General features: G+C 54.4%; 1 protein-coding gene across 1 annotated transcript; it reads left to right on the forward strand.

The window, feature by feature from the left end:
- Window positions 1–999: 999 nt before the first annotated feature.
- Window positions 1,000–26,449, forward strand: LOC136569206 (receptor-type tyrosine-protein phosphatase T-like). The gene is made up of 30 exons (XM_066569553.1): window positions 1,000–1,060; window positions 8,761–8,943; window positions 9,501–9,713; window positions 10,156–10,398; window positions 10,894–10,902; window positions 12,939–13,181; window positions 13,755–14,045; window positions 14,437–14,534; window positions 15,045–15,240; window positions 15,373–15,484; window positions 15,605–15,839; window positions 15,972–16,011; window positions 16,533–16,638; window positions 16,807–16,874; window positions 17,168–17,310; window positions 17,450–17,537; window positions 18,097–18,167; window positions 18,563–18,599; window positions 19,338–19,435; window positions 19,617–19,733; window positions 20,843–21,000; window positions 21,079–21,214; window positions 22,473–22,622; window positions 22,793–22,892; window positions 23,401–23,480; window positions 23,897–24,031; window positions 24,473–24,598; window positions 25,164–25,321; window positions 25,599–25,734; window positions 26,246–26,449. Exons 1-30 carry the CDS (start codon window positions 1,000–1,002, stop codon window positions 26,318–26,320), a joined length of 3,906 nt encoding a protein of 1,301 aa, XP_066425650.1. The 3' UTR covers window positions 26,321–26,449.
- Window positions 26,450–27,131: the final 682 nt, after the last annotated feature.

Below are 27,131 nucleotides of genomic sequence, written 5' to 3' on the forward strand. Positions count from 1 at the left end.
TTACCATCAGGTGCTCTTGGAGCTTTATGTTTCAGCTACATATTGCTCTGGGCAAGACAAGAAAGGACAGAAATATGCATCACTGCAATTTCTTCCTATTGTGCCTGTTTTCCCTCCTTGCAACTCCTTCAGTCTCTGCCCTTTATCTGAGGTGTAACTTCAGCAGGAGCACACATCTTGGCAAATGACCTTTTGTAGGTTATCTTAAACCATAAACTATGTGTCCAGGTTTAGGGCTGTAAGTGACCAAGGAGCTTCAGTGTGGACCTTCTGCAGATTGATTCAGGTGTCATGCAGGCACCTGTCCCATCATCCTGCATGTGCAGAGAATCCATTCCATAGCCTTTATCTGCTTTTATACCCTTTGTAGTCACCTCACCCAAGCCCTCAAGAATCTACAATATCCCCATGTGCAACGTCAGTCCAGACTGCTCTGGGGTGACCACTGGAGCTGACTGACTGCCTTTGCCTGGCACAGAAACCTGGGACTCATAGCTTGGCATGGATTCCATTTATAGCAACCTGCTGACACTACACCTTTTGTACTGGAGACCAGGCTCCCCACAGGGTCCATGTGTGACAGCTCCCACCAGCTGCTGAAACCCAAACACATCCTGCATTCCCGCCTCAGCTCCATGCCAGACTAAAACCCAGCCATGAACCAGAACACCTCACAAGTCCTTCTGAAATCTATACTCGGATAGGAGGCAGCCCAGCTGTCGTTAATAGCATATCCTGACAGAAGACCTAAAAACTGTGGTTTTAGACAAGAAATTAGAGACAGCAAGATTGCAAAAGGGTCATGGAGCTGAAAGAGAAAGAAGGCAGTGCTGACACTGGCAGAGTTTCCCTCTCCAATGAGGAAGCTTCTTGCACCATATGTGATTTCTCTGCGTGCCTGTTTCCTTTCCGTGTTTGCACCACTCACAATCAGATGGGTGTGCAGTGAGGCAGCCAGGGTAGCTGAGACCTCAGTCCTGCCCTGGAGCATAGGCAAACATGGCCCTGCAATGGATGCTTCTCCTGCTCCTCACACCTCTGCTGGCAGCACAAAATCATGGTAAGCCCTATCCCAACAATTATGGAAAACCCCAGGGAAGAGGTAAGCAGTGCTCCCTCCTCTCCCTGCAAGAGAAGGTTTTACTGTGCTCCTTCTGCAGAGCCCCTGTGCAGCCTTATGGTGTGCAGGATACAGCAGCTGTATCAGGGCAGTCTGATGTCCACACTGGGGCCCAAGTCCACCAGCTGGGTTGTGGTTAGGCAGAGCTCTGTTTGGGGATGGAGGGCAGCAAAGCCTGGGCTGCTGGGAAAGCCTCTATGTGTTCCTCCATGGAGCTGGAAATACAAGGTGTCCATCTGTCCTGGCACAGTGTCAGGGTGCCATGTCCTCACCACAGAGGAGATGGCTGCTGGTGCCCCACCAGGACCTGGGGAGCCATGAGCTGAGCCCCTGGGTGTCCAGGAGAGCCTGGGGACAAGACTTATCATATTCTGGAATTGCTTTCTAATGCACTTCCTTGGTGCTGGAAGGATCAGGGCACCCCCAGGGTTCTGCTGGGCTCTTCCTTCCCTGACTGCACACTTTGATGCCAGCAGAGTCACTGGGAATTTGCTCACATGTTGTCTGTGCTCCCAGGAGGCTGCACTGTCTGGCAATTGAGCTGTGGGTGCAGGAACTGTGACCTTGCATTGTTCTGTATCTGTCTTGGAGTATTTGTCTAAACTAATTTTCTTGGAGCTAGGTGATAAAAATCATTAAGCTTGGAGCTAGGTGATAAAAATCATTAAACTAGCATCTAATCCTGTCATCCTGGTTTGCTGTGGTGTTGTATCTGGGTGGATGCAGGCTAGAGAAAACAGCTGATCTAGTGGCTGTGACAGAGTACAGGGAATGGGATCAGAAACTTAAATTGCTGATGTGAAGTGACATCAGGGGCTGTACTATGTGAGAGGTGTCACAGGAGCCTGTTTCCAGGGAAAATGTGGCTGGTTGCAGAGAGTGTAAGCACAGCACACTGTCACGCAAAAAACAAGGGCTAAAACTGCAACAGAGGATGTGCTCCTGTCCAGTGTCTTGCCATTGCCCAGATCCCTGCTGAAGCTGTTCTCCCAGGCCAGCATGTGCAACCATGGCTTTCCTGTTTGTTTTCAAGGGGCACACTAAGACCAGGATCCATCTGTGTCGTGTACAGAGGGACGCAGCAGGGTCCTGTAGGCCTGCAGACTCTTGTCACACTCTGCAGATCTCAGTCACCCAGCCTTCCCCAGAGGAGTCTGGCACTGCCTGTGACACAGATGATATTGCTGAGTTTGCACCTTGGTGCTTGTGAGAAGAGGAACGAAGACAAAAACATGTGCTGGCCACACCCAGCAGTGTGAGCAGCCCTGCCCGCATCCTCAGCACGTGGGCTCATCCCATCCTGGCACCTCTGCTGAGCTCCAACCTGATAGATCAGGGGCCTCCTCTTGCAGAGGGACAGGGCAAGGAAAATGGCCCCAGTGAGGCAGGAGGGTCTGCTAGGGTGGAACGGGCTGACAGGGGCAGTGGGGCAGGGTAAAGCTGTTGGACAGAGAGAGGGAACAATTGGGTGGAATCCCTGAGCACATCCCCTGGCAGATACCGGGTAAAACCTGTTGTGCATAGTGCCACAGAGAGCAGTGCAGGGAACAGCAGTGCAGCCACAGGCACACACAGGATGTGGTTTGCACGTGCGGTTGGCCCTGCTGCTCAGCTCCCCCTATCATGGGGACACTGTGCACTGGGCAGGGTGCATTGTGTCATTGTCCTATTGTCACCTTATTGTCTTGCTGTGCTGCTCTCACAGGGAGTTTTTCCTCCCTGAAATGCCATACCTGTACAAAACTCTCCTCCCCTTACAGCTCCAGTGCCCCTGGAAGGCAGGTGGGGAAGCTTCTAGGGCTCGTTTTCTGTGCAAAGGGTCTGGCATACAAGCTGGCTTGGATGCCTTTTTCATCAAACTTGCTTGACACTGTGTGTGATCTAGTGGCAGCTGACAAGAGGTTCTAACCAGGAGCACAGCTGCAATAACCAGGAGGTGGGAGGATGGTAGCTGAAAGTAAGCCATAGCCAATCTGAGAGGGTTTGTGCCAGCCGGATTCCAAACTGTGCCTAGAGTACATCCTATGGGGAACATGAGTGCTAAGAGGTACTGCAGTGAAGTGCCTGAGCGTGGCACCTTAGGGGTGGTGAACTGTGTGCTCTAACATGCTTCCACTTCCCATCACCAGAGCCAAAAAACGAATTTTGCCTCCTGTTCTTAGACACGTGTCAGATGTCCTTTAGCATCTGGTGCACCAGTACAGGTTAAAGTGCCACCATTTCCCAGCTCTTCTCACAATGCCTTGTTCAGTGACTTGCTTTGCCATCCCCTTTCCCTGCCATGACTCCCAAGCAGAGCATCCCCAGGGTCTCTCTGCTCCATCATTCTTACAGACCTGCTCAGCAGCTTTGGTTGCTAGTCAGGAGCACAGAGATGCTCTCAGACCCGTGTTTGTGTTTGCAGTGCCTTGCAAAACAACTCTCCACTGGTGGAAAGAGGGATTGCTTTTCTTAGCTCCTCTCAGCAAGCACATGGCATCAAACACAGCAAGACTGCAGTGCACTTTGCTGTCACCTCTCTCAGCTGCTGAGCTGCCCTGCCAAAAGGGGTGAACTTTGTCCTACTGCTTTTTAGATTTCACCTTGTCCTTTCTTCTTTGTGTGTGAGATAGTACAGTGTAAGAAAGGACACCTTCTGCTGTTAAGCAGAGGGCTGAACCCAGGAGCCTGACCTGAATTATCAGCATAGCTGTTTCTCTGACCCTCCCCTTCTGGCCCTTGCTGGGCCTTTGTTTAGCCTGCCAGGCTCATAACTCCTTGCAGCAGGGACAGGCAGTCCAGACATTTCTGGAAAAGGCTTTCTATATTCATGGGTAATAAACAATATCAGAGAGGAGAGTATTCATTTAATAGCTTCAACCAGGAAAAAAAAAACCAAAACAGTAAATATCTGCCTTTGGAGGTAAATAGACCAACCTTTTGTTACCACTCCTGTCTCAGGCATTCAGCATTTTCCATTTCACAGTGAGCACACATTGCATGTTACAAAAGGTACCTATTTGGTCACATCTACTCTATATTTTCCTTGCTGAAATTTCATTTGACTCAGCCTCCTTCCTCTAGCTGGGGCAGAGAGCCTGTGGGCGGCTCTCTGCGTACCACTGTGCAGGGTAAAAAACAGTGTCTGAGAACTGTTCCATTACTCTCCCGGTTGCTGTTAATCCCTACAAGGTTGGAAGCTGAGAGTTTCTTTCCCCTTGCTGTCCAAGCAATCTCCTTTTTCCTTTAGTGTGTCAGCTCCACAAATACATCCAACTGCTTTGCACTTGTGGGGAGTTCCATCTCTCCAGTGGAGGTCCCTTGACAGCTTCCCATGGACACCTCCAAAGCACACAAGAAGCCACCCTGGGTTAAAGCACAGGCTCCTTTGCTCCAAGGTGTCCTTTTCCCACTGCAATTTCTATGGAATGACTTGGAAAGGGGAGTAAGGAGCCTGAGGACAGAGGTGTCCCTCCCAGCCTGTGCCTCCTGACTGCACCCAGCAGCCATGGATTGGTTTCTCCCAATGAGCCTCAGGTGATAATCACATGCCTGACAGGCTTGGATTTATTGGAGATGTGAGGCCAAGCTGGATTGTAATCAACAATGTTCTTGAGACTAAAGCAGGCATGGACTGAAAGTGCCTTCTCTTCCCCATTCTGCAGGGAAGCAGAGCTTTCTAGGCTTTACCCTCAAACAATCATCAGAAATGCCACAAGAAGGGACTCTGAGCAGCTGTAGATGCCTGGATGCAGATGGTGTCAATGCTGTGACAGGGGGTTCAGCTCCTCTGCAGCAGTAGGAATGTGGGCAAGAGGCAAGCCCTGGAGGGGCTGTCATGTTTGGGCACTGCACTGTATGCACAAGGTGAATAGGCTTTGGCAGTCCCTCAGGCTGCCCTGCTGGTGTACACTGCCCCTCTGCAAGGCAAGCAAGCATTTTTGCCATACCCATCCCTCTGTCAGACACTGTTAACTCCCAGGATAATTTCTGAGGCTGGTGCATTCCCCTGTAGTGGTACTCTCCAGTCCCTGGATTCTTTGAGTATGGGAATGAGCTGTGGGCTCTGCCTGCCATTTCTGATCTCTCCCACCCAGCCCCTGGGCTCTGCTCAGCATGGTCCATGTCCAGCTTGGATGTGGGTGCTGTTTCAGCCTCTGTCTGCCCCTGAGCACAACAGGGGCACATCTGGCAGGTCCAAGGGCACAGGGGAGCCTGGGAAGAATTTAAAAAGTGGGGCCAAATGATCACCTCCCTTCCCAAATTCAGAGAGATGCTGTAAGACCCATGTTTTGTTCTCAGTAGCTTACAGTGCAACTCTCCAATGCAACTGGAAAAAACAGTGGTTTTCTCTGTGGAAACAGTGGTTGCTTTTCTTAGCTCCTCTCAGCAAGCACATGGCATCAAACTCAGCTCAGAGAGCTTGGGAAGGAAAGGATGAGTTGCAGAGAACAGGAATCCCCCTGGTGCTTGCAAGGGGCCCTGTGGGCAGAGAAGAAGGAAGGAGGAAGCACAAGGGTTTGCCTGCAGGGCTGCTCTCCTGTGTAGTCTTTGTCTCTGAAGGGCAGACACACTGCTGGCACGCTTGTGGTCTTTGCAGAAGCACACATTTCACCTACCCATGCCTACCCTTGCCTGAGGCTGTGCTGGAATCCATGCAGTATCCCAGCAGTATCCTACATTCCAGCTCAGCAGACACTGATAGGAACACTGAGGAAACCCTGGATCAAGTCTGCACATCTGTGAAGGCCTTTTTATCTGAAACAAAGACAACAGAGAAGAGGCTGATGTTCCTGCAAAGGACTAAGTCTAATAAGTGCCCAGATCTAAGAGAAATGGTTGGCTGGAGGCCTGGTGAAGGTGGACACCTTGTCAGAAATGTGTGGCTGTTATGCCAGCTCAGTTCATTCAATCCCTTCACACCCACTTCCAGGAGTCTTACAGAGCACATATTTTCTTGTGCCCAAAATCAAGAAAAAGTAACCCGTGTTGCAGGGGACAAAAGAGGGGGCTAGCATAATGAAGACCATCCTGTTGGAGAAAAGATCAGGTTTGAGACCCTCTGACACACCTAAAGGTGCACTAATCCATGGGACCTGATCAGAGCATGTGTGGGTTCTGAGGGTGGAGGAGGTAGCAAAGACACTATCTATCATAGCTGAGAAATTGTCGCCAGCAACTTCCAGTAAAGTTCCCACTGACTGTAAAAGGAGAAGCACAACCCCCTTTTTAGAAAGGGGAAATGAGGAAGACCCAGGGAACTACAGGCCAGCCAGTCTCCCTTTGGTGCTGGGCAAGATAATGGAGCAGTTCTTGCTGGAAATTATTCTGAGGCATATGGAAATTATTTGTGATGGCTTCAAAAATCAAATAATTTCTGAGTAATTTGTTGCCCTTCTATGGAGGAGTGACAGCATTTGTGAATAAGGGAGGAGTGACTGACATCATCCACCTGGACTTGTGCAAGGCATTTGACACTGTCCTGTATGACATCTTTGTCTCCAAACTGGGAATGTGTGTATCTGATGGATGACCACTCCAAGGGGGAGGAGTTAGCTGCAACACTCAGTGTTGCAGTCAGTATTTTGATATCCACTGGCACAGGATGCCCAGTGAAGCTGTGCATGTCCCATCCCTGAAAGTGTTCCAGGCCAGACCGTGGATGGCTTTGGACAACCTAATGTAGTGGAAGATGTCTCTGTGCATGACAGGAGGGCAGGAACTAAGTGATCTTCCCTGGGAACCTTCCAGCCCAAGCCCTTCTTTGCTTTTATGAAAAACTGAATGAGTCCTAAGTGCCTGTAAACAATAATTAGCATCATGCTAAATATGCCTCATTTCAGTTGCACAGAAGTAGCACCTTTTAGTAAAACGAAAAGTTACAAACTTTAACAAAGACTAGCTCTCATTTTTGCTACAGTAAGTCTGCTTTATAATACACCTCTAAAGCAGCAAACAAGAGGTGTGGCATTTTCACCTTACCCTCAGCCCCTGCAAGGAAGCCTGGCAAGTCTAGAGAGGTTAATTTGCAGTTATTTCAGCAGGAAGAGCTTTGCTCTATGAAAAGACTCAGGGAAAGCTGCAAGCAAGGCAGAGCTCTGTTGTGAAGCTGCAATCACCCTTGCCAGCAGAGCATCCCTGTTTGTGGAAAGACACTCTCCCAGATACCTCCAGAAATCTGCACCTCTGTCAGCAGAGTGCCTGCAAAGGAGAATTTCTCCTTTCCTCCTCATTTCCTGCCCAGCAGCTTGCCATGTGTGGTGCTGCCAGTGGGTTTTGAGTGCTGTGGAGGTCTCACAGCTACCAGGAGGTGTAGAACAGTTACAAAAGGAAAAATGCTGAGGCCCCCTTGCACTGAAGTCCAGGCCAGCCATGCTCGTGAGCATTCACAACCCACTCAGCTCCTAAGCTGCCTCAACTGCAGAGTTTCCATCCCCTCAAACTGCTTCTTGCTTCAGGCCAAGCCTCACATGACTCTTTTCAAGCAACTTTGTTCACATTTCTATGGTACCTCTAGGATCAAAGAATAGCCATCAGTGAATAATCTTCCTAGGGGCACAATTCAGGGCCCTGAAATGCAAATTAAAATATGGAAAATGCTTTCATGAGTAGCTCTCACCTGACTGAAATACTTGATGCTCAGTTTGCCAGTCTGAGGCTATTTTTTTTCCACTTATTTGTCAGGGGTTTCATTCTGTCTGAGGAGGTGCAGCTGGTGTGGTCCCCTACTGCATGAGGTCTGCAGAGCACTCCTGCTTTCCTGGGAGTCCTGGTGCCACTTGGGTGTTGTAGGAAGCAGTGCAAACTCTCTGTGCCTGCCTGACTGCACCCTGGTAACACTGGACAAAGTTTGGACAGCTACAGCTAAATTTGTATGGTGGAGGAACACTCACGGAGAGTTACAGTTGTTCTGTGAAAAGTGGGGTCTGGTCAGAGGGTAGAGACCCAAATTCAAATCCATGCAGAGAGGCAGCAGCACTCCTGTCTAGAATTTAATGAAAATGAATATGAAGATTTCCTTCAATCAATTGCCCAATCTACATGCTGCAAAATAACCAAATGTGCAGCTGGTGAAATACCTACCTGCTCTAAGCCCCTTCAGCCCACTCAGATGAGGGGGTGTCACTTGGGTGAGGATGGCAGAGAAATGGGATGGGAGGTAGCTGCTGCTAGGAGCCAGCAGATAATTGTGAGAGGGATAGAGCAGAGGAAATAACAAGTGTAACATCCAGAAAGAAAGCAAAGTGGCAACTCTACTGGGATTTTGCTGCAAACAAGTGTGCCTGTGGGTGTGAGTAGATCGTGTCCAGCAGAATAACAGGAATGCCAATGAGTGGTGCCAGCAGAGTCTGGTGCACTCCCACAGCCCCTGGATTTGTGGGAGAGAGCAGCGTCCCCCAGGCTGCTGGACCCCTCTGGCTGGGGTTTCTCCTCAGCAGCAGGTGGGCAGGATAACCCTGTGGATAACCCTCCTGCACTGCCCTGAGGGTGTGGGGAGGGATAAAGCATCTGGGGGATGGGGCTCATCCTGGGAGGTGCCATCTCTGCCACCCCTCTGAAGAGAGAGGGATTGGCACCCCTCTGCATGGAACTCCCTCATCCTCATGGATGCTGCTGGAGCCCAGTGACCTCAGGCTCTGACTCCTGGCCTTTGCACACAGGAAAATGCAAAATTCCCTCCGACTGGGACACCAAACTGCGGTTTACTCCGAGGAAGAGCTACTATGCCTTGTACGAAGTGGTGCAGGTCAGCTGTGTTGGGAAGCTTGTGCCGTCTGTCCCACAGATTGAATGCATTTCCAGAGGGGCCCAGATCCTGTGGAATGAGATTCCCATCTGCAAGGGTAAGCACAGCCCTGCACCACCCTTGCCCAGGGCCCTGAGCTGCTGGCAGACCCTCTGTGACCGGGTCGTGCAGATGACAGTGCAGGAATGGCAGACCCGGATGCCTTGGCTTTCCCCATGTCCTGGCACTGACAAGGCTCTTTTTGTCTCAGCACCTTGCTGTAGGCACCTGCTGGGCTCTGTGCTCCTGGGAGGAGTTCAAAGGCAGGAACAAAGCTCCCTGCACTGGGGGCTACTGTAAGCCCTGTGCCTTCCAACACTGAGTGGGTGGTGGGAGGGGATGGAACTCTGTGTGAAGACTGGGAAGGAATTCAGTCCCTGCCCAGCTTTTCCCAAATGGAGCCTGAGTTGAGAAGCCTGCAAGACTGTAGTAGGCATGGATGGGATGGCTCTTGGGGTGGTCTGCTGCCACCAATAACTGTGTCCTAGGCTGCAAGAGAGGGATCAGCAGTTGAATGTGGTGACCAAAGGAGATGAGCCCTGTCCAAATCAGAGCAAGAGATATCTCAGCAGACCACTTCCCATCCTGCTTACATGAGCTCCTTCTCCTCCCCAGGGGGATGCCAGCAGCCCCAGTGGGACTCACAGCTCCAGTTGAGACCAAACCAGAGATTTTACATGGTCAGTGAAGTGGTGACACTGAGCTGCTTTGAGAATGACGCTCCTCCCCTCGCTAAGATCAGATGTACAAACAGGAAGAATCCTTGGGAGGTGTTGGACATTTCAGGAAAATGGCACAGGTTGGCTCAGACCCTGAGCTGCACCACGGGTAAGTTGGGAAGCAGTAGGTCTCCCCTGCTACGTGCACTTCCCACTGTGGAGGGGACCTGGACATCCTGCTGTATCTGTGAGACACCTTGGGCACAGCTCAGAGTCAGGTCCCAGCTGGGAGCAGTCTCCAAGGTGGGGAGGGTGAGAAGCATTCAGTGTGGGACAGGTTTTCTCTATCCCTGCATCTCCCAGGCTATTCCTGAGTTGTATGTCACGGGAAGTGAGAGGGGATCCGTCCCCTCAGTTTTCACCTCTCTCCCAGTGTCCTGTATCACCTCCTTGCCCTGGCACATGCTCTTCTTCTGCTCTTGGGGGCCCTTGGCTTTCCTCATGGTGTGGAATGCAGACATTAACCACAGTCCATGATGGAAAAGCCTTGGTCCCTCTCCTGCTGAAGCATTCCCTCGCTGAGAAGGACTCTCACACTTTCTCCCTGATAGCAAAATGCCCAAAACCTAAGTGGGATGCAAGACTTCAGTTTTTGGAGAATGAAACTGAATACCCACAGAATAGAGAACTGACCCTGACCTGTCCCAAAGGCCTTGAGCCCTCCTTCCCCGAGGTCAAATGTACAACGGGAATTCTGGAAGTGAATTTGGGAGAACCAGTCTATGTGCATGCCTGGTGGGGCAGGAGCAGCACAGGTGCCTGGACACGCATTGAGGGGGATGTCCTGTGTATGGGTAAGTGAGGCTGCAGCAGCTGCCCGTGTCTCCCCTCTACCCTCACCCTCCCTGGGGCTCTGTTGCCTGTGCAAACTGCTGAAGAGAACAACGCAGCCAGGAGACAAAAGAGCAGGCAGAACAAGCTGGGCAAGCTGAAATCTCCTGCAGTGGTTCCTGAGCAGGCCAAGTCTGGGGCTCCCACCCCAGTGCCCAGGCCAGGGGCAGAATCCAAGGCTGCCAGCCAGGTGCCCATGGAGGTTTCATTATCTTTGCTGTGCCTCCAGGTGCCTCCCTGGAATGCACAGGTCTGCTTGTTCCCCTGCTGGCCCATGGATAAGGGACCTGGGGGACATCTCCTGCACCTGCAGGGGTTGGAGCAGAGGGGAATGAATGGAGGCCTGATAATGCAGGGCTTGGCACTGGGACAGGAGGCTGTATGGGATGGACCTGGGGGAGGAGCAATGCCACCCATCACGGGAGGGAGAAGCAGAGCTGTCCCTGCCAGAGACACAGCTGTGCCCAGTGTGGGCATGGCAGTACATGGGAGTGCTCAGGAGAGAGAGAGAGACAGGATGGGAATCTCCCTGTTTTTGGCTGTGGGATGGGGATAGGAGTGTCCGCAGAGAGAAGTGGGTGGGTACAGGCAGACTGATCAAGCAGTGATTCTTCATACTTTACAAGCTCAAGGAAAGCCCCTTCCCAACAAGTCTTGCCCTCAGGTCACACCCCAGCAGATGGATGTGTCACCTTCCCCCTCCCTACATTGTCTGGAGGGATTTCTCTCCCACCACTCCCCCATACCCATTTCATCATCTCCTGCCCATCTAACACCCACTTTCACCTCTGACAGAAGCGTGCAAAAGGCCCCAGTGGGACTCCAGACTCAAGCTGACACCAGACCAGGAGAACTATGAGAAGGATGAGAAAGTCATGCTGAGCTGCCCTGAGGGTTTCCAGCCACCCTTCACTGAAATCCAGTGTCAGACTCAACTCCAGCATGATTATGGAACACTTGAGTACGAAGAATTTTGGCATGGAAGAGTCTCCAGAGGTGCCTGGATCCGCATTCATTCCAGTGTGAACTGCATTGGTAAGGGAGGGATCAGGAGCAGGACAATCCTTTGCAGTGGGAGATCCTGAGAGCATCGCTGAGGGGGAACAGCATGGGAAGGTCAGGGTTTTTCCTTGGGGACAGCACTGTGAGGAAGGAGGCTGTGGAAGCAGCTCCTGCTTCCAGGCCAGGAGGAAATGTCTCCTCTTGTGCTCTCCCATGGCACCAAAGGATCACTGCAGCCACACAGCTCAGAGGGTTTGAGGCAGGCAGGATCCCTTTGCTGCTCCCTGGGAGCTGGGATGTAGCCCAGCTGGGGACACACCCTCCTGGCTTCCCTCTGTTCTCCCCAAGGTGTCCTGATGTTTGACTGAACAGGAGCGGTTGTGCCACTGGAGAAATTCACCCAATGGTTGACATTCAGTTTCCTAGAGCACCATGACCCCAAACTCCTCCTGCTCCCCTTTCAGAGGGCTGCAGTGACCACCTTCAGTCCCTCCTTTTCTCTACAACCAGGCTGGGGTGGCAGGGGGACAAAGCTGCTGGTTGTGGTGCTCAGGTGGGCATCTCTGGTCTTCTGCCATCAGCGCTGTTTGAGAGCAAAGCCTCTGCACAAGGGGCTTGGCACAGCATTTACCTTTGTGCCAAAGTCACTCTGCACCTTGTGAGATCCCACAGGTGCCCCTTTGGGAGAAGGCAGATTGTATTTTAAACCCCTTCAGGCCTCACAAACCTTCTTGCAGAGGCTTGAACAGGCAAGGGCTCCTTCCAGAAGCCAGCATCCTTCTCTGTAGGAATCATTGCCACAAAGCCTCTCCGTGCAGCATTGGACAAACTGCTGGCACCAGCTGCTCAGCTACTGCCCACTGAGCCTGGGGCATGGGGAATTTGGTGAGGAGGTGATGAGAAGAAGGAAGGGTTGTGTCAGGAGAAAGGGGCAGGGGCATGGTTAAAGCAGGAGATGTGAATGCAGAAGGCACTGCTCAGCCCTGTCCCCCTGCCCAGCAGTGTGGGGCAGGAGGAGAGCAGCCAAGGCACAGAGGGAGAACAGGGAGCCCCCGAGGGTTACAGGGGCGTGGCTGCTGCCTGTGGGAGGGATGAGCCCTGGCTGAAGGGCCCTGCATGCCAGCAGGAGTGCTGCTGCCATGGCCCAGCAAGTGCCCCCTGGGCTGGGCTGGGTGACAGGCCTGGATGAGAGGCTGGAGGGAGTCCCCTGGTGCAGGGGGGATTGTGCTGGGAATGTCCCTGCTCTGGGCTTTGGAGGAGGGAATATGGTGCCCATGGACACAAGTGGGAATGGGCCAGCTTCATGGATGAGTGAACCTTCACAATTTCCATGCATCAGGAAAGCCCCTTCCCAACAAGGCTTGCCCTCAGGTCACACCTCAGCAGATGGATGTGTCACCTTCCCTCTCCCTTCATTGCCTGTGGGATTTCTCTCCCACCACTCCCCCATACCCATTTCATCATCTCCTGCCCATCTAACACCCACTTTCACCTCTGACAGAAGCGTGCAAAAGGCCCCAGTGGGACTCCAGACTCAAGCTGACACCAGACCAGGAGAACTATGAGAAGGATGAGAAAGTCATGCTGAGCTGCCCTGAGGGTTTCCAGCCACCCTTCACTGAAATCCAGTGTCAGACTCAACTCCAGCATGATGATTATGGGAAACTTGGTTACAAAGAATTTTGGCATGGAAGAGTCTCCAGAGGTGCCTGGATCCGCATTCAGTCCCGTGTGGAGTGCATTGGTAAGGGAGGGATCAGGAGCAGGACAATCCTTTGCAGTGGGAGATCCTGAGAGCATCGCTGAGGGGGAACAGCATGGGAAGGTCAGGGTTTTTCCTTGGGGACAGCACTGTGAGGATGGAGGCTGTGGAAGCAGCTCCTGCTTCCAGGCCAGGAGGAAATGTCTCCTCTTGTGCTCTCCCATGGCACCAAAGGATCACTGCAGCCACACAGCTCAGAGGGTTTGAGGCAGGCAGGATCCCTTTGCTGCTCCCTGGGAGCTGGGATGTAGCCCAGCTGGGGACACACCCTCCTGGCTTCCCTCTGTTCTCCCCAAGGTGTCCTGATGTTTGACTGAACAGGAGCGGTTGTGCCACTGGAGAAATTCACCCAATGGTTGACATTCAGTTTCCTAGAGCACCATGACCCCAAACTCCTCCTGCTCCCCTTTCAGAGGGCTGCAGTGACCACCTTCAGTCTCTCCTTTTCTATCTCACCATTCTTGGGGATGAGCAAAGTTGTCTGACTTGCAGCATCCTTGCATGGCTAGGGTGGGAAGGGAATCAAGTGACCTTCTGGCAAACTTTCCTTCACAGAAGTGCTCCAGGTTGACCATGAGACCTTTGAGATTTCCAGCACCAGCATCAAACTGAAATGGACCTGCAGGTTCCCTGATGCCTGCCAGGGCATGAGGGCCATGTGCCAGCTGGGAGCACCTTCTTCCCCTCCCTGTGAGGCTGAGGAGGTGAATGCAGAGCAGACATTACATGGCCAGGAGGGAACATTCACCTGCTCCCCTTTGCAGCCCTTCACTGAATACAATGTCACCATTGACTTGCCTCCCAACACAACCCTGTTCTCATGGTTGTTCACGACACAGGAAACAGGTAAGTGCACACAAATACCAGACACAAGGACAAAGACAGTCCAGAGCTGTGTCACAGGGAGGACAGATGTTGCCCTCACCCCTCAGCTCAGCCTGATCTTTTGCTCCGTGCAGGGATGTGCCTGGCATCAGAGCCGCTTGGGTCCTGTGGAGAGCCCTGTGGGGAAGGGGCTGGGAGAGCCCTGAGCAGGGCACAGCCCGTTCTCATTGTCCCACTCCACCCCACACTGCCGTGCTTCCCACTGCTGCAGCACACGCAGCCTTTGCAGGGGACAAACCCCTCGTAGGGAGTCCCTTTGCAGCCCGTCCCTTGGCCAGGAGCTGCTGCAGCCTCCCGTGGCCTCAGCCCCTGCCCATGGCCCTGTGTGTGACCCCATGGTCTGTGCTTGCAGTGCCGGACAAACCGGAGCAGCTGTGGCTGGATCCCGACAGGGGCTCTCTCAGGTGGAGCGCGCTGCCCTCCTGCAACGGGGAGATCATCGGATACCAGGTACCCAGGGAGCAGGGCAGACCCTCACCTCCCAGCCTGGAGCTCTGTGCAGGCACACTGGCAAGTGTCGGCAAGGGACAGACATAAAGAAATACGGGAGGATTGAGAAGCTCAGTGCTCCTCTTATGGAGCACCTCATGACAGTGCCTGTGATACTGTAAGGCCTGTCCTCAGGCTCAGTCCAGATATCTACCGCCCTTCAAACTGCAGCCTCTCTTCTCAGAGGGCCAGCCTTGTGCTCACAGAGGTTGCTGCTCACACATCCTCAGGGTTGGCTCCAAATTCCTTCTCTCCTCTCCTCTCCCTCTCCCTCTCCCTTCCTGTCCTGCCCTGTTTTGAGCTCCCTCCTTGGCACTGAGGTTCCTGCCTGTTCCTGTCCAGAGCCTTGTCCAGGCACAGGGAAGGGCAGGCACAGGGAAGGGCAGGCTGGCAGGGACGTTGCCAGCTGCGGGCACCTTCCCAGCGGGCAGCTGGGAGCTGCTGCGTCCCAGCTGCGTCTCCTGTCCGCAGCTGAGCATCACAGCCAGGAACGCAGGGGACAGCAGCGTGCTGGAGACCGAGCGGCTGCGCCTCGATGGCTCGGTCACCGAGCACCGGCTGCCGGGCCACAGCCCTGGCAGCAGCTACGCCGTGATGATCCAGGGGCTGACGGCTGCTGGAGCCGGGGCTGCGCTGACGAGGGAGTTTCACAGCAACAGCAGCTCCGGTGAGCTCTGCTGTGGGGCCGGGCCGGGAGCCCGGGCACAGCCGAGCCCTGCTCGCGGGCCTGCGCTGCCCGAGGCCGTCGCTGCTGCTCGCCCGGCCCTGCCGATGCTCATTCCCCGCTGTTGCCCTGCAGACACCCCGCAGCCCCAGACCATCAGCTGCCGCGGCGCCCGCGACATCGCCCCCTCGCAAGGCACGGCCGTGCTCCCCCTGCGCCCCATCGCCCGCGGCTCTGAGGCCGCCAGGTGAGCGCAGCCCCGCGGGCTCCACAGCCCCGCCGGGGCTCTCCCCACGCCGGCGCTGGCCTGCAGCCGCCTCCCTTCCCGTGGCCCCCGTGCCCTTTGCCACTGCCTTTGGGCCCGCAGGGAGCACCAGCTGATCGTGGCCGCCACGCACAACGCCTCGCTGATCGAGAGCATCTGCTCGGGGCAGGCACGGCTCTCCAATGCCAGCGCGTACCTGGCCGCTCTGCTCAACCTCAGCGCCGCCACGGACTTCGTGCTGGGCGACGGCAGCCGCGGGCAGGGCCTGCACAACGCTGCCCTCAGCCCGGGCCGGGACTACACGGCCCTGCTGCGCCTCGTCCGCCTCGGGCCGCAGGTACCATCGGGGGGCTCCTGCTCCCTGCGGCTGCTGCCGCCCGCTGCTGGGGCCCTGCCTGGGCACCTTGGCCTCCAGCTAGGCCAGTGCTGCCAGACTGGGCTGAGCTCTCCCTCCTGTCTCCTCCAACAGGCAGAGAAGTTCACCTGTGTCTGCTACAGCTTCTCTCTTGGTAAGTGTCTCCTTGCTCCTGGTGCCCAGGCCTCTCTCCTGCCTGCTCCCTTTTGCCAGCCTGGCAGCTTCCCTGGAAACGAGCTGGCCCAGGGCAGATGTAGTGGAATATTGCCATACTTTGGTCTTCATAGATGTTCTCTATATTTTGAGGCTATCTATGGTGGATGGGGTTTGGACATCCTCAGGACTCTTGGATAGGTTAGGGCCCAGTGGCCACTGGCAATTGCACATCATCCCTGCCATCACCACAGGTTTAGTCTTAGTCCCAGTAATCCCCTGGTGTATTCGCAACCCCTCCTCCCTTGGCAGTGTCTGGGGCCTTCAGGGACACATGTTCCACAATGGAGGGTATCACACCAAGGAAGCACCTGCTTCTTCTGCCCCAGCTCAGTCTTTCTCTAATGCAAAACCTTTGGTGGAAGACAAGGGAAGTTGCTTTTCTCTCCATGTCCCTATGGGATGTCCCAATGCTTGGTTCAGGCTGTGCAGGAGCCTGAGCCTGGGCTGTGCCGCTTGCAGGCCAGGAGCCATCGTCTCTGCTCTACAGCAAGCCCGTGGTTATGGCAGTAGCACTGATTGTTGCATTCCTGGCACTGGGGATTTTGCTGCTTTTTGTCGTCTTCAGGTCAGTATGTGGCTCACCTCTCCTGCCCTCTGTGAGGCATTCAGCAGCTTGCAGTGGCAGGGAGTGTCCAAGTGGAACCTGAGATGAGGCAGGGTGGTGAGATGGGCAACAGCTTCTGCTCTGTCTCTCTCTTCTGCTGGTCTGTGCACCTGCCTTGCTGTTTTGCAGGTTAAAGCGCAACAGTTCAAGAGGCTCGGAAAACAACAGCACTATACCCCTGAGAGGATGTCAAAAAGGTTCAGTATGAGCTAGGGCCCTGTGTGCCTTGTCTGGACAGGCTGTCTGTTAAAAGCACAGGCAGGATGATTGTAGGTTCCACAAGTTCCTTGCAGGAACAAGGTGGTCAGAGCTGGCTGGCACAGGGAAAGGGACTACTCTTAGGAGAAGGGACCTGTGTGGGGAGGGACAGTCTAAGGTTTGGAGAAGTTCTGGCTGCCACAATGCCATCTCAGTCCCAGCTGCAGAGTTCCAGAACTGGCCAGTTTAGCACCAGTTGGATGCTGAAGTCCTGTCCTTATGGTCTCTGCAGATGTACGCAAGCCAAACACACAGATCCCGGTGGAGGAACTGCTGGAGGCGCTGAAGATGTTGAAGAGGGAAGAAATAGAGGCAGAACAGACAGATGATGAATCAGTCAACAGGCATGGTGCGGGGCTTCTTAGAGAATATCAGGTCTGGTTTAGCTTTGCTTTCCTACCTGGCTGCACTGCCCAGTCCTCAGCCCTTCTTCCCTGGATGTGTGATGTAGTTGGCCTTGGCCAGCCCCAGGATATATCCCAATGCTGAGTGGGCTTGTTTTCTTCCTCTGCAGCAATTGTCCTCCACTTTGTTGCACCCCTGCAATGCTGGCAAGGAACTCTGTAATCAAAACAAGAACCGCTACAAGAGCATCATCCCATGTAAGCAGAGCTCTCCAGGGACTGGCTCAGGCTCTTGGAGCTGGCTGGGGTAGCACAGGATGCTGGGCTGGTGTAGGTGCCCCTCCAGCACTCCATGGCCACTGAAACCCAGAGACATTTCTGGCCCCACTCTTTTATATCCTGTTGGAGTGTCCTTGTTCTGCTCTTCAAATATTCCTGCAAACTTAATCAAACATCAGATTCCTGTTCCTGATGTAGTCAGTGCTGAACACTGTCATGTACCATCCAGAGGCAGGTATTTGTGGGAAAGTGGAAGGAGCGACCCAATTTCTTCCAAACTTTAAAGCTCCTCTGGGCTCCACATGATGTGTACATTTGGCCATTTCGTAATCTTCCTTAAAACTCCATTGCACTTCCTACTGTGCCATGTCACCCTTTGTCTCATCAGCTGTTCTTTAACCCTGAACATGTCCTGAGGCCTCAAGTGCTGCTAGGGAGACAACAGACAATCACAGACTTTAATAAATTACACCTTTCCCCCTTAATCAGTCTCTTTGTTGCTGCCCTAAAGCATCAGCCTACCTCCCTTCTCTTTCAGATGATCACTGCCGTGTGGTGCTGCAGCCCTCTGACACCGGGAATGGCTACATCAATGCCAGCTATGTGGATGTAGGTAGTGAGGAATTGTTACCCTGGAAAGGGTAGGAAAGGTGGCTGGCAGGAGGACAGTCCTGCTCACACGGGGGGCCCTGAGGTCTGGCACTTTTTGCCCTTAAGCTGGCAGGTCTTGGGATGTTGCTTCCCCTGAATCCTCTCCGACCTGCCAGGAGTACTCTGGGTTTGTGTGCAGTTCTCACCTCTAACAAAAAGGGACCCATGTGAGGGGACAGGAACTGAGATGTAGCCCCTGGGTACCCACTGTCTGTGCTGGCCAGGAAAGGTGCTGTGGGACACACTGTGCTGAGAGTTCTGGGCTTTGGTGTCTGGGGGATGGATCCTTTATTTCATTCCCTGTTAAACATTTACCTCATGTGATGAGAGCTGTTTGAATCTCTCCCCTGCAGACCTACCGAAATCCATGCTTCTTCATTGCAGCTCAAGGTAGGTGCTCCCAGCCTTCATCCTCAGGAGATGCCATTCACTACCCTGAGCAATCTGGGAAATGGGGAACTGGGATAGCAGCCAGGGAGCTGTGAATGGCTCACTCCAAGTCCCTGTGGACTCCCTCCAGAGTCTCTGAGGTTGTTCGGTTCTCCCTGAACAGTTGTTACAGGTGCTACAGGGCATGGAAGGTCTCAGTGGTAGCTTTGCAGCAGCTGGAACTGGTATCTGCACTGCCCACTATGAGGACATGGTCCTTCCACTCACAAGCCTAGTTTGTTCCCTTTGGCAGCTGGCATGACAGGGACAATCTTGCAAATGCCTGGCATGTCTGCAACCAGTGCACTCGGATTCAGTCTCTCCCCAGTAGTGCAAAGCCTGGATGGGTTTGTCGACTCTGTGCAGTGTGCAATGAGGAGGTCTTGGCTTCCTGCAGAGCTGCAGAAATGCTCCTTGGAAAATAGGGCCCCAAATGTGGGAGCAGCTGACAGTCATCTCAACGGTCTGCAAGCAGGAGCCACCAAAGCAGCAGTGAATACCTGACATGGGCTCATCTTCCCTCCCTTCTCCTTGTCCTAATTTCTAACATGGTGATGAAGCTGATGTGGCCAGCACCCCCTTCAGTTGCTGGTGTCCCCTGGCTGTAGCTCTGTGTCTAGGCAGAGGAAAGCCTGGGAATGTCCAAAAATGTACCCATGGCTTGGACACTTGCATAGGGGTCTTCTCTTCCTTCCCAAGGCCCCTTGGCTGGGACAGTGGTGGATTTCTGGCACATGATCTGGCAGGAGAAGACCTCAGTCATTGTGATGCTGACGGGCTTAGTGGAACAGAACAAGGTAGAGAAAACCTCTCAGCCCATGAAACCTCTCAGCCTGGGCATTGCCAGAGCCCAGGCTTCCACACCTGCTGTGCTTGCTCCCAGTGCAGCTGTCAGCGGGGACAGGGAGCAGCACTGCACCCCTGCAATGCTCTCCTTGTGAGTTTTCCTGTGCCCAGAGGTCTCACTGCTGTTGACAGATCAAGTGTGAGCAGTATTGGCCAGAGCAGGAGCAGGTCTACGGTGACATCACCGTGACACTCAACAACACCTGGACCACCACAGGCCTTGTCAAACGCATCTTCTGCCTGCAGAAGGTAAGCCTGGCATGGAGCTGAGGTGGGTATGCAGGATGTGTTTGGGTTTCAGCAGCTGGTGGGAGCTGTCATACATGGACCCTGTGGGGAGCCTGGTCTCCAGCACAAAAGGTGTAGTGTCAGCAGGTTGCTATAAATGGAATCCATGCCAAGCTATGAGTCCCAGGTTTCTGTGCCAGGCAAAGGCAGTCAGTCAGCTCCAGTGGTCACCCCAGAGCAGTCTGGACTGACGTTGCACATGGGGATATTGTAGATTCTTGAGGGCTTGGGTGAGGTGACTACAAAGGGTATAAAAGCAAATAAAGGCTATGGAATGGATTCTCTGCACATGCAGGATGATGGGACAGGTGCCTGCATGACACCTGAATCAATCTGCAGAAGGTCCACACTGAAGCTCCTTGGTCACTTACAGCCCTAAACCTGGACACATAGTTTATGGTTTAAGATAACCTACAAAAGGTCATTTGCCAAGATGTGTGCTCCTGCTGAAGTTACACCTCAGATAAAGGGCAGAGACTGAAGGAGTTGCAAGGAGGGAAAACAGGCACAATAGGAAGAAATTGCAGTGATGCATATTTCTGTCCTTTCTTGTCTTGCCCAGAGCAATATGTAGCTGAAACATAAAGCTCCAAGAGCACCTGATGGTAAGATGTAGCATTAGTTCATGCCAAGTGAAAGTGATGCTTAGGGAAAATCACAGTGGCTGGTAACAAGTGACTACATTCACATCAGTGTAGTAACAGCCTTAGGGTAGATCTTTTCTGGGCAAGCCAGGGCTTTTTGATGACTGTGGAAATACCCTAAGCTGTGATTTGTATCATTCCCCTCTGGGGCACGAGCTGCTTTTCCTGCTTTGCGTTCACTGCTCACGGTGAAGCAGAGGACAAAATGAATTGCGTGGCTGTGGGATGGGTGAATGTGCCCTTTAGTGTCCGAGGAGCTGCAGTGGAGCAGTCCTTATGGTGCGCTGCTGCAGGGAGCACTCTGTGCTGGTGCCCCTCTCAAGCGGTTTTCTCCACTGTTGCCTCCTTGTCGGCAGGCAATCACTTGACACAAGTTTCCTGGTCGCTTGCAGCTGCCTGTTGCCAGCTGTGTCTCCCTTTCTGCAGGCAGGCTGTGCTCTGCCGAGAGCAGTGGAGCAGTTTCACTACCTGCTGTGGCCGGACCACGGGGTGCCCAGAAACCCGTCGCAGCTGCTGTGCTTGGTGGAGGTGGTGAACAAGAGGGTGCTGGAAGCGCCTGCGGGCCCCGTGCTGGTGCACTGCAGGTACCGCGCTGGGGCTGTCTGGCTGCTGGGGCACGGCCAGCGGGGGCAGCGCTGACCCGCGCTGCTCCGTGTCCGCAGCGCAGGCATCGGGCGCACAGGCACCTTCATCGCCCTGGACTTCCTCTTGAAGATGGGCAAGGCTGAGGGCAAGGTGGATGTGTTTCGCTGTGTGCAGCAGCTGCGGGAGCAGCGGGTCAGCATGGTGCAGACCAAGGTGAGGAATTTGCTCCCTCCACGCCTCGGGCTGCAGATCCAATGCCCACCTGTGGGAGTCGACACAGGCGAGTGGCCAGAACAACCGCAAAACCATGGCTGAAATGCCAAGAGTAAATTTATTTCATTACCTCGCTGGCTGGAGGATGCCAGGAGGTAACACATAAGTAGGAACACCGGCACCATCAGGCCCAGTCCATCCTGGGGGGCAGCGGGGCTGCTCTTTTCACCCATTTAACAAAGGCCTGTGCATGTGTAGTTTACCAGCTGGGCTATGATCTCCTCTGTGTCTTTGTGATCTCTGGTCTTTGATGTCTCCCAAAACAGGGAGCTCAACCACGTTCATGGCAATGGGCTCCAGGTCTCTGTAAACACCAGTGTTCCCTCTACATGGATTCTACTCCCCAAAGCAGAGAGAGGATAAACAGCAGTAGGCTGTTTATAGACAATATCTAGGATTTCTCACACTGTCATTTTCCAGACCTTGGTATGCCCAGCTGTAAGGCCACTTGAGACAATCCACCATGCTCCTTCTGAATGAAAGCCATTCTTTGGCTTTCAACCCTTTGCTGTCAACACCACCTTTCCCAGAGATGTGGCATGCAAAGCCACATTAGCCATGCTGTTCCTGATCTAGCCACAGGGACTAGGGCTACCAGGTGACGGAGACTGAAGGATCTTTTCAATGTTGTGTCCAAAGCAGCTGGAATCTTCATTCCCTGAGACTCTCTGAGGTATCAGCAGCATTTGTATGTATCAGTCACCCTGCCACAGAAGGGCTGTCTTGTAGGCAAGGATGATGAACGAGAGTCTACCTGTGCCTCTGGCTTTCAGGATGTCTGCCCTCCCGGAGCTCCTGGGCAGCAGTGTCCTGGCCTAGGGACTATGTCCCCATGATCTGCTTAGTGCTGGGCTCCTTCAGAGAAAACCAGGTTGGGCTGCACCAACCAGCCTCTTGTACAAGGTCTAACTAGTCTGCAGGTTTTCCAGGCTGCCTTCCCCAGAGCAGGGGTCTGGTCTGAGAGGGAGCACTAAACCTGAGGAAGATGATCTTGTCTGGGTTGCTGGACTTGCTGGCTGTGTCCCAAAGTAGGGCTGCCTGCAATGAGAAGTGTCTGGCCTCAGGGATGCACGGCAGGAAGGTGAAGGATGAACCTGGCTCACTTCTGGCACAGTTTGAGGACAGCTGGTGATCTGGAGCTCCAGGGTTCCTCCTGGACTGGCTCCAGACTGTGCAGCTGAGCCGTGTCCTCCTGCAGGAGCAGTACAGCTTCCTGTACGAGGCGCTTCTGGAAGGTTTGCTCTGTGGCAGCACCGGGGTGCCCGTGGAGAGCATCGCCAGCCGCGTGCACTCCCTGCGAGACGATGAGACCTCAGGCTGCAGCAGCGCCCTGGAGAAGGAGTTCAAGGTACCACCAGGAGACGGTGCACTGGTGCTGTGAGGGCTCATCTGTGATGCCAGCCCCCTCCTGCTCCCCTCCCCAGCAGTGGGATGGAGATGGGGGATCATTTCTCTGCAGTGGCCCAAGAAGGTGAGTTGCTGACAGGCAGGACTGACTTGGGTGAATCATCTCTACAGGCCCTGCAGAGATTTTCTGAGTTGTTCCAGCTCCTGCCATGCAGAGAAGCAGAGAAGCCCAGAAACCAAGCCAAGAACCGCAAGCCAGGGATCTTGCCAGGTAACACTGGCAGGGCTGGGCAGCCTCTTGCTCTAAAGCCAGAGCCTGACAGCAGCATGGGGGGAACGATGCTTTGCTGCTGCTTCCCTCTCCAGCACATGTCACTGACAGGTTGGGCTCAGGGTGCAGTTGTTGTATTCTGGTTAGTAGATAATAAATACAGATTAGGCTGCTTCCTTCTGAGCCTGTTGGAGGTACAGGGGGTACACCTGGGATAAATATGTCCCTGGTCTAAACTTTGCCAGTGGAGAAGCTCAGATGAGGCACATCAGGGAGCAGTGAGGAGGGTGGATCTGCTGTGCACCCAACCACAGTGTTTTGGGCACCCCTCATCAGGGTGCCCTGAGCTGTCACAGCCATGGGTGTGGTGGTGCCTGTCCGTTCCATCCTGTCCAACCCATGGTGCAGGGAGCTATGTTGGCTGTACGTGTTGCAGGGAAAGCCCCCTGCCTCTCCGTAGGGAGGCAACAAGCGATGATTTCCCCGTCTCTGCTCCTTGCCTCCGCAGCGGACTCCTGCCGGCCCATCCTGATGTCCTCGGTGAACGCAGACGGCTCGCCAGCTTACATCAACGCCGTCTTTGCCAGCGTAAGGCTCCGGCCGCCGGGGGAGCGGGAGCTGCTCGGGGCAGCCGGGCCCCTCCTGCGCAGCCCAGCTCCAGGCCAGGGTAGAGCCCCCAGCCCGGGGGAGGTGTCCCCGCCCTCGGGCTGCTGCACGGTGACTGCTGGCCCTGCTGCCAGGAGATGGCCCCCGCGACCGCGATCGGCGGAGCCCTGCCTGCGCGGGCAGCGCAGCGGCGTGTGCCAGCCACAGCCTGCTGCGAGCTGAGCCCGGCTGCGATGAGCTGAGAGGGCAGCGGGGCGCTAACATGAGCTGCTCTGAGCAGGGCTGGGCTGCCTGGGCCTTCTCCATCTCAGCAGGGCGGTAGGGAGCCGTGGCCGCTGTGGGAAGGGCTCTCGGGGATGCTGGCACCGTCCCCACACGCATCGTCCTGTCTTTTGCAGACGTACACCGAGGAGGAGAGAATCATCATCACGCAGCTGCCTTTCCCCACCACGCTGGTGGATTTCTGGGCTCTGGTCTGGGATTACACTTGCACATCGATAGTTGTGCTGAACGAACTCCAGGAGCTGGACAAGGTCAGCAGCCCAAGCTCTGACAGCTCTCCCCTCTCCTGGTTCCCTGTGGGGCCGAGCAGTGTGGTTTCTGCCTTTGGCCCTGCATGGATCTTACCATGAGAGCCCAGCTTGCAGCAGGACCTACTGCAAGCCTGGGGGCTCCACCTGGGAGAGCCCTGAGGACAGTCCCAGCTCCACAGCTCCACAGCAGGGGGCTGTCCTTGGTGTCGCTGCAAATGAGCATCCCTCGGCTTTTGTTGAGCCCTACCCAGGTGTCCTGTGTGATGGAGTGTTATTCTCTGGCTGCAGCACTGGGCTGGTGCCCAGCAAGTGGCTGGCAGAGCCATGTGCATGTGGCTTATGGGCGAGGGGCTGGTGTGAGCCCCCCCATGTGCGGGGCCGAGCTCTGCCCTGCCTGCAGGCGGGGCCATGTGTGATCAGGCACCTCTCGCCCTCCCCCAGACGTACGTGCGGTTCTGGCCCAGCCAGGGCGAAGATGACTATGGCCGCTTCCATGTGCAGCTGATCTCAGAGGAGCCTGGGGCTGGCTTCACAACCTGGACACTTGTCCTCAGCAACAGGCAGCAGGTGGGCCCTTTGCTCAGAGCTGGCAAACTCCTTTGAGAAGAATCTTTGCATGAGCTGGGAAGAGCAGCTGTCAATAGGCTTTAATTTGGGCTCAAAGTCCCAGACAGAGATGGCACAGGGATCTGGTGGGGTCCTGGCAGGGCACTGGCCACAGCAGAGTCTTTTGCCTTGGCAGAGAGGTTAATCCCAAGGAAGTGAGGCTGCAGGCACAGGTAGAATTCAGAGGTGTTTTTGTGTGCCCTCCAACTGGAGGACAGCAGCTGTGGTTGGAGTTTGTACATCTCAGTGGTTCATGGAAGGGGAACTGCTGCAGGCAGCTGGACACAGGACTGGTGTCAGTCTGAGCTGCACCTGGAGCTCAGCTCTTCTCTTATGCTCTGTCTGTTGCTCTCAGAGCACTTGTTGGAGAAGAGCGACGTCTGGAGTGGCATTCCCAATGTGGGGCTGCTCCCTTGATCCAGTGTGCGTGGCTGAGGCAGGACTGGCATGCGCTGTCCCTCCCCTTCCCTCCATGAAGCCAATAGGTCTCTGCTCTGCCCAGCCCCCTGTCTTTCTTCCCCACTAGCCCAAGAAATCTGCATTGGAAATCCGGTTACATCAACTGACAGACTGGCCCATGCAGCATCGCCTTCCGCCACACCCTGACACCATCATCAGCCTGCTAGGGAAGGTGGAGACACACCATCGGCAGAGCCAGGATGGACACATCCTTGTCACCTGCTGGTGAGTGATGTCTCCTGGAGGAGCAGCCATGGCACAGAGCTGGACACAGCTCAGGCTGTGTCAGTGACATTGGGGACAGCTCCATCTCGGGTGGATGTGTGCATATGAATTCAGCGCGGTTGAGGGAGGAAGGCTGCCCTGTTGGAGGTTGGTTGGGTGGGGGACGTGTGGCCAAGATCATCCTGAGAGTGTGGGGGTCTAGGGGGACACCTCTGAGTCTCAGCCCTGCCACCTGCCATCCCAGAGCAAATGAGGCTCCCCTTGCCCTCCTCCACAGGGATGGAGCCAGCCGGAGTGGGATCTTCTGTGCTGCTGGTTTCCTGTGTGAGCAGATCCAAAGTGAGGGCATGGTGGATGTGTCCCAGGCTGTGAGGATGCTGAAGAGGAGGCGCAGACAGTTCATTAAAAATGTGGTAGGTGCTGACTTCCAACCCAGTGTGGATGGCAGCAGCACAACAAGAGCCATATCTTGCATTGTCCCAGTAGCTGCCCTAGCCCCTCTGTGCTCAGATCATCCTGAGGCCAGGTGCCAATGAGATCTTTGAAACCTCCCAGCAGTTGCTGCTGCTGGGACACACCCACTCCCTCAGTGGCAGGTTCTGCAGAACTGAGGGGGCACCAAAGCATCCTACATGATGAGTGGCCCCTTTCTGCTCCACCTGGCTGCTGAACACTTTGTGTCATGGATGTTGGCTCTCCTGCCAAATCCAGCTGGCTCCAGTGCTGGTGTAGCCCATCCTTCCAGCTCCTGGAGCACATGCCTGGATTCCTCAGCTGGGGATGGTGGACTCCAGCTGGGATGGGGAGGGTGGACTGCACCTGTGTGTGGCATGCTCTGTGTCAGGAAGCTGTTGGAGACCAATGCTGACATGCCACTGCAGGTGTTGGTCCACCAGAGCCTCATGTGCATCCTTTGATCCACAGGAACAGTATGGGCTCTGCTATGAACTAGCCCTCAGTTATTTGAATTCATTTGAAACCTACGGGAATTTCAAGTAGGGGCATGACCACAGCCTGTCTCTGGATGGGACTTTGACTCCCTGGAACAGCCCTTCATCAGTAACAGTGGAAGCAAGAGGGGAAAAAAAGGGATGTGCATGACCCCAAGATGCTTCACTCTCCTGAAAAACCACCCCAAGGGTCCTCCGTGGCTGGAGAACACAGGCTAGACTGTCTCCAAATTTTGGCCAAGTGTTGAAATGGGAACCTGACCCTGCCCAGCATTTGTGCAGGAACTTATCTGGAATCACAGCCTGAGCATGAAGACCAGAGCAGAGGCACCAGGATTTCACCTATGCTTCCTTGCCAAGGATCAGGAGAACAGCTGTCCCATTGAGGTTTCCTTGTCCCCTCAGGTAGCGCCAAGGAAAGTGGGGTAGCACCAACACCCACCTTGTGTTTGGTCAGAGAAGTCTCCAACCGCTTTAAGATCCATGGTGCTCAGGGGCACAGAATATCTGTCCAACTGTGGGAGAAACAGGAAGCCCAAAGTCAGCAAGAGCCAAGAGTGGGACAACCCATGGTCCTGCAGGGCTGAACTGCTCCTTCAAACTCCACACAATCTCCTCCTGGGGCTGCATCTTCCTGGTGCTGCTCCAAGTGCCACTGCCCTACCAGCTCCACAGAGGCTCTGCCATCAGCCTGTGGCTGCACCATGGCAATCCCAGGCTATGGTGTCTCAACGTCAATATCCTGGATGTGGTTCAAGCAGCACCACAGAAAGAAAGGCAGGAGACCTCAGAAGCAGGAGTGACCCCATGGCTTTGTGTCCTGTGTCTCACCAATAAAGGCCATGGTGGTGGTGACCCCT

This window comes from Molothrus aeneus, chromosome Z (genome assembly GCF_037042795.1).
Source record: "Molothrus aeneus isolate 106 chromosome Z, BPBGC_Maene_1.0, whole genome shotgun sequence".
NCBI classification, from domain to species: domain Eukaryota; kingdom Metazoa; phylum Chordata; class Aves; order Passeriformes; family Icteridae; genus Molothrus; species Molothrus aeneus.

Bases quoted from the DNA above. Each gene is read 5' to 3' on its own strand.
- LOC136569206 (XM_066569553.1), top strand. From the start codon at position 1,000: ATGGCCCTGCAATGGATGCTTCTCCTGCTCCTCACACCTCTGCTGGCA. The intron at 15,840-15,971 runs GTACCATCGGGG...CTCCTCCAACAG, and splicing joins TCGTCCGCCTCGGGCCGCAG to GCAGAGAAGTTCACCTGTGT. The intron at 19,734-20,842 runs GTAAGCCTGGCA...CCCTTTCTGCAG, and splicing joins GCATCTTCTGCCTGCAGAAG to GCAGGCTGTGCTCTGCCGAG.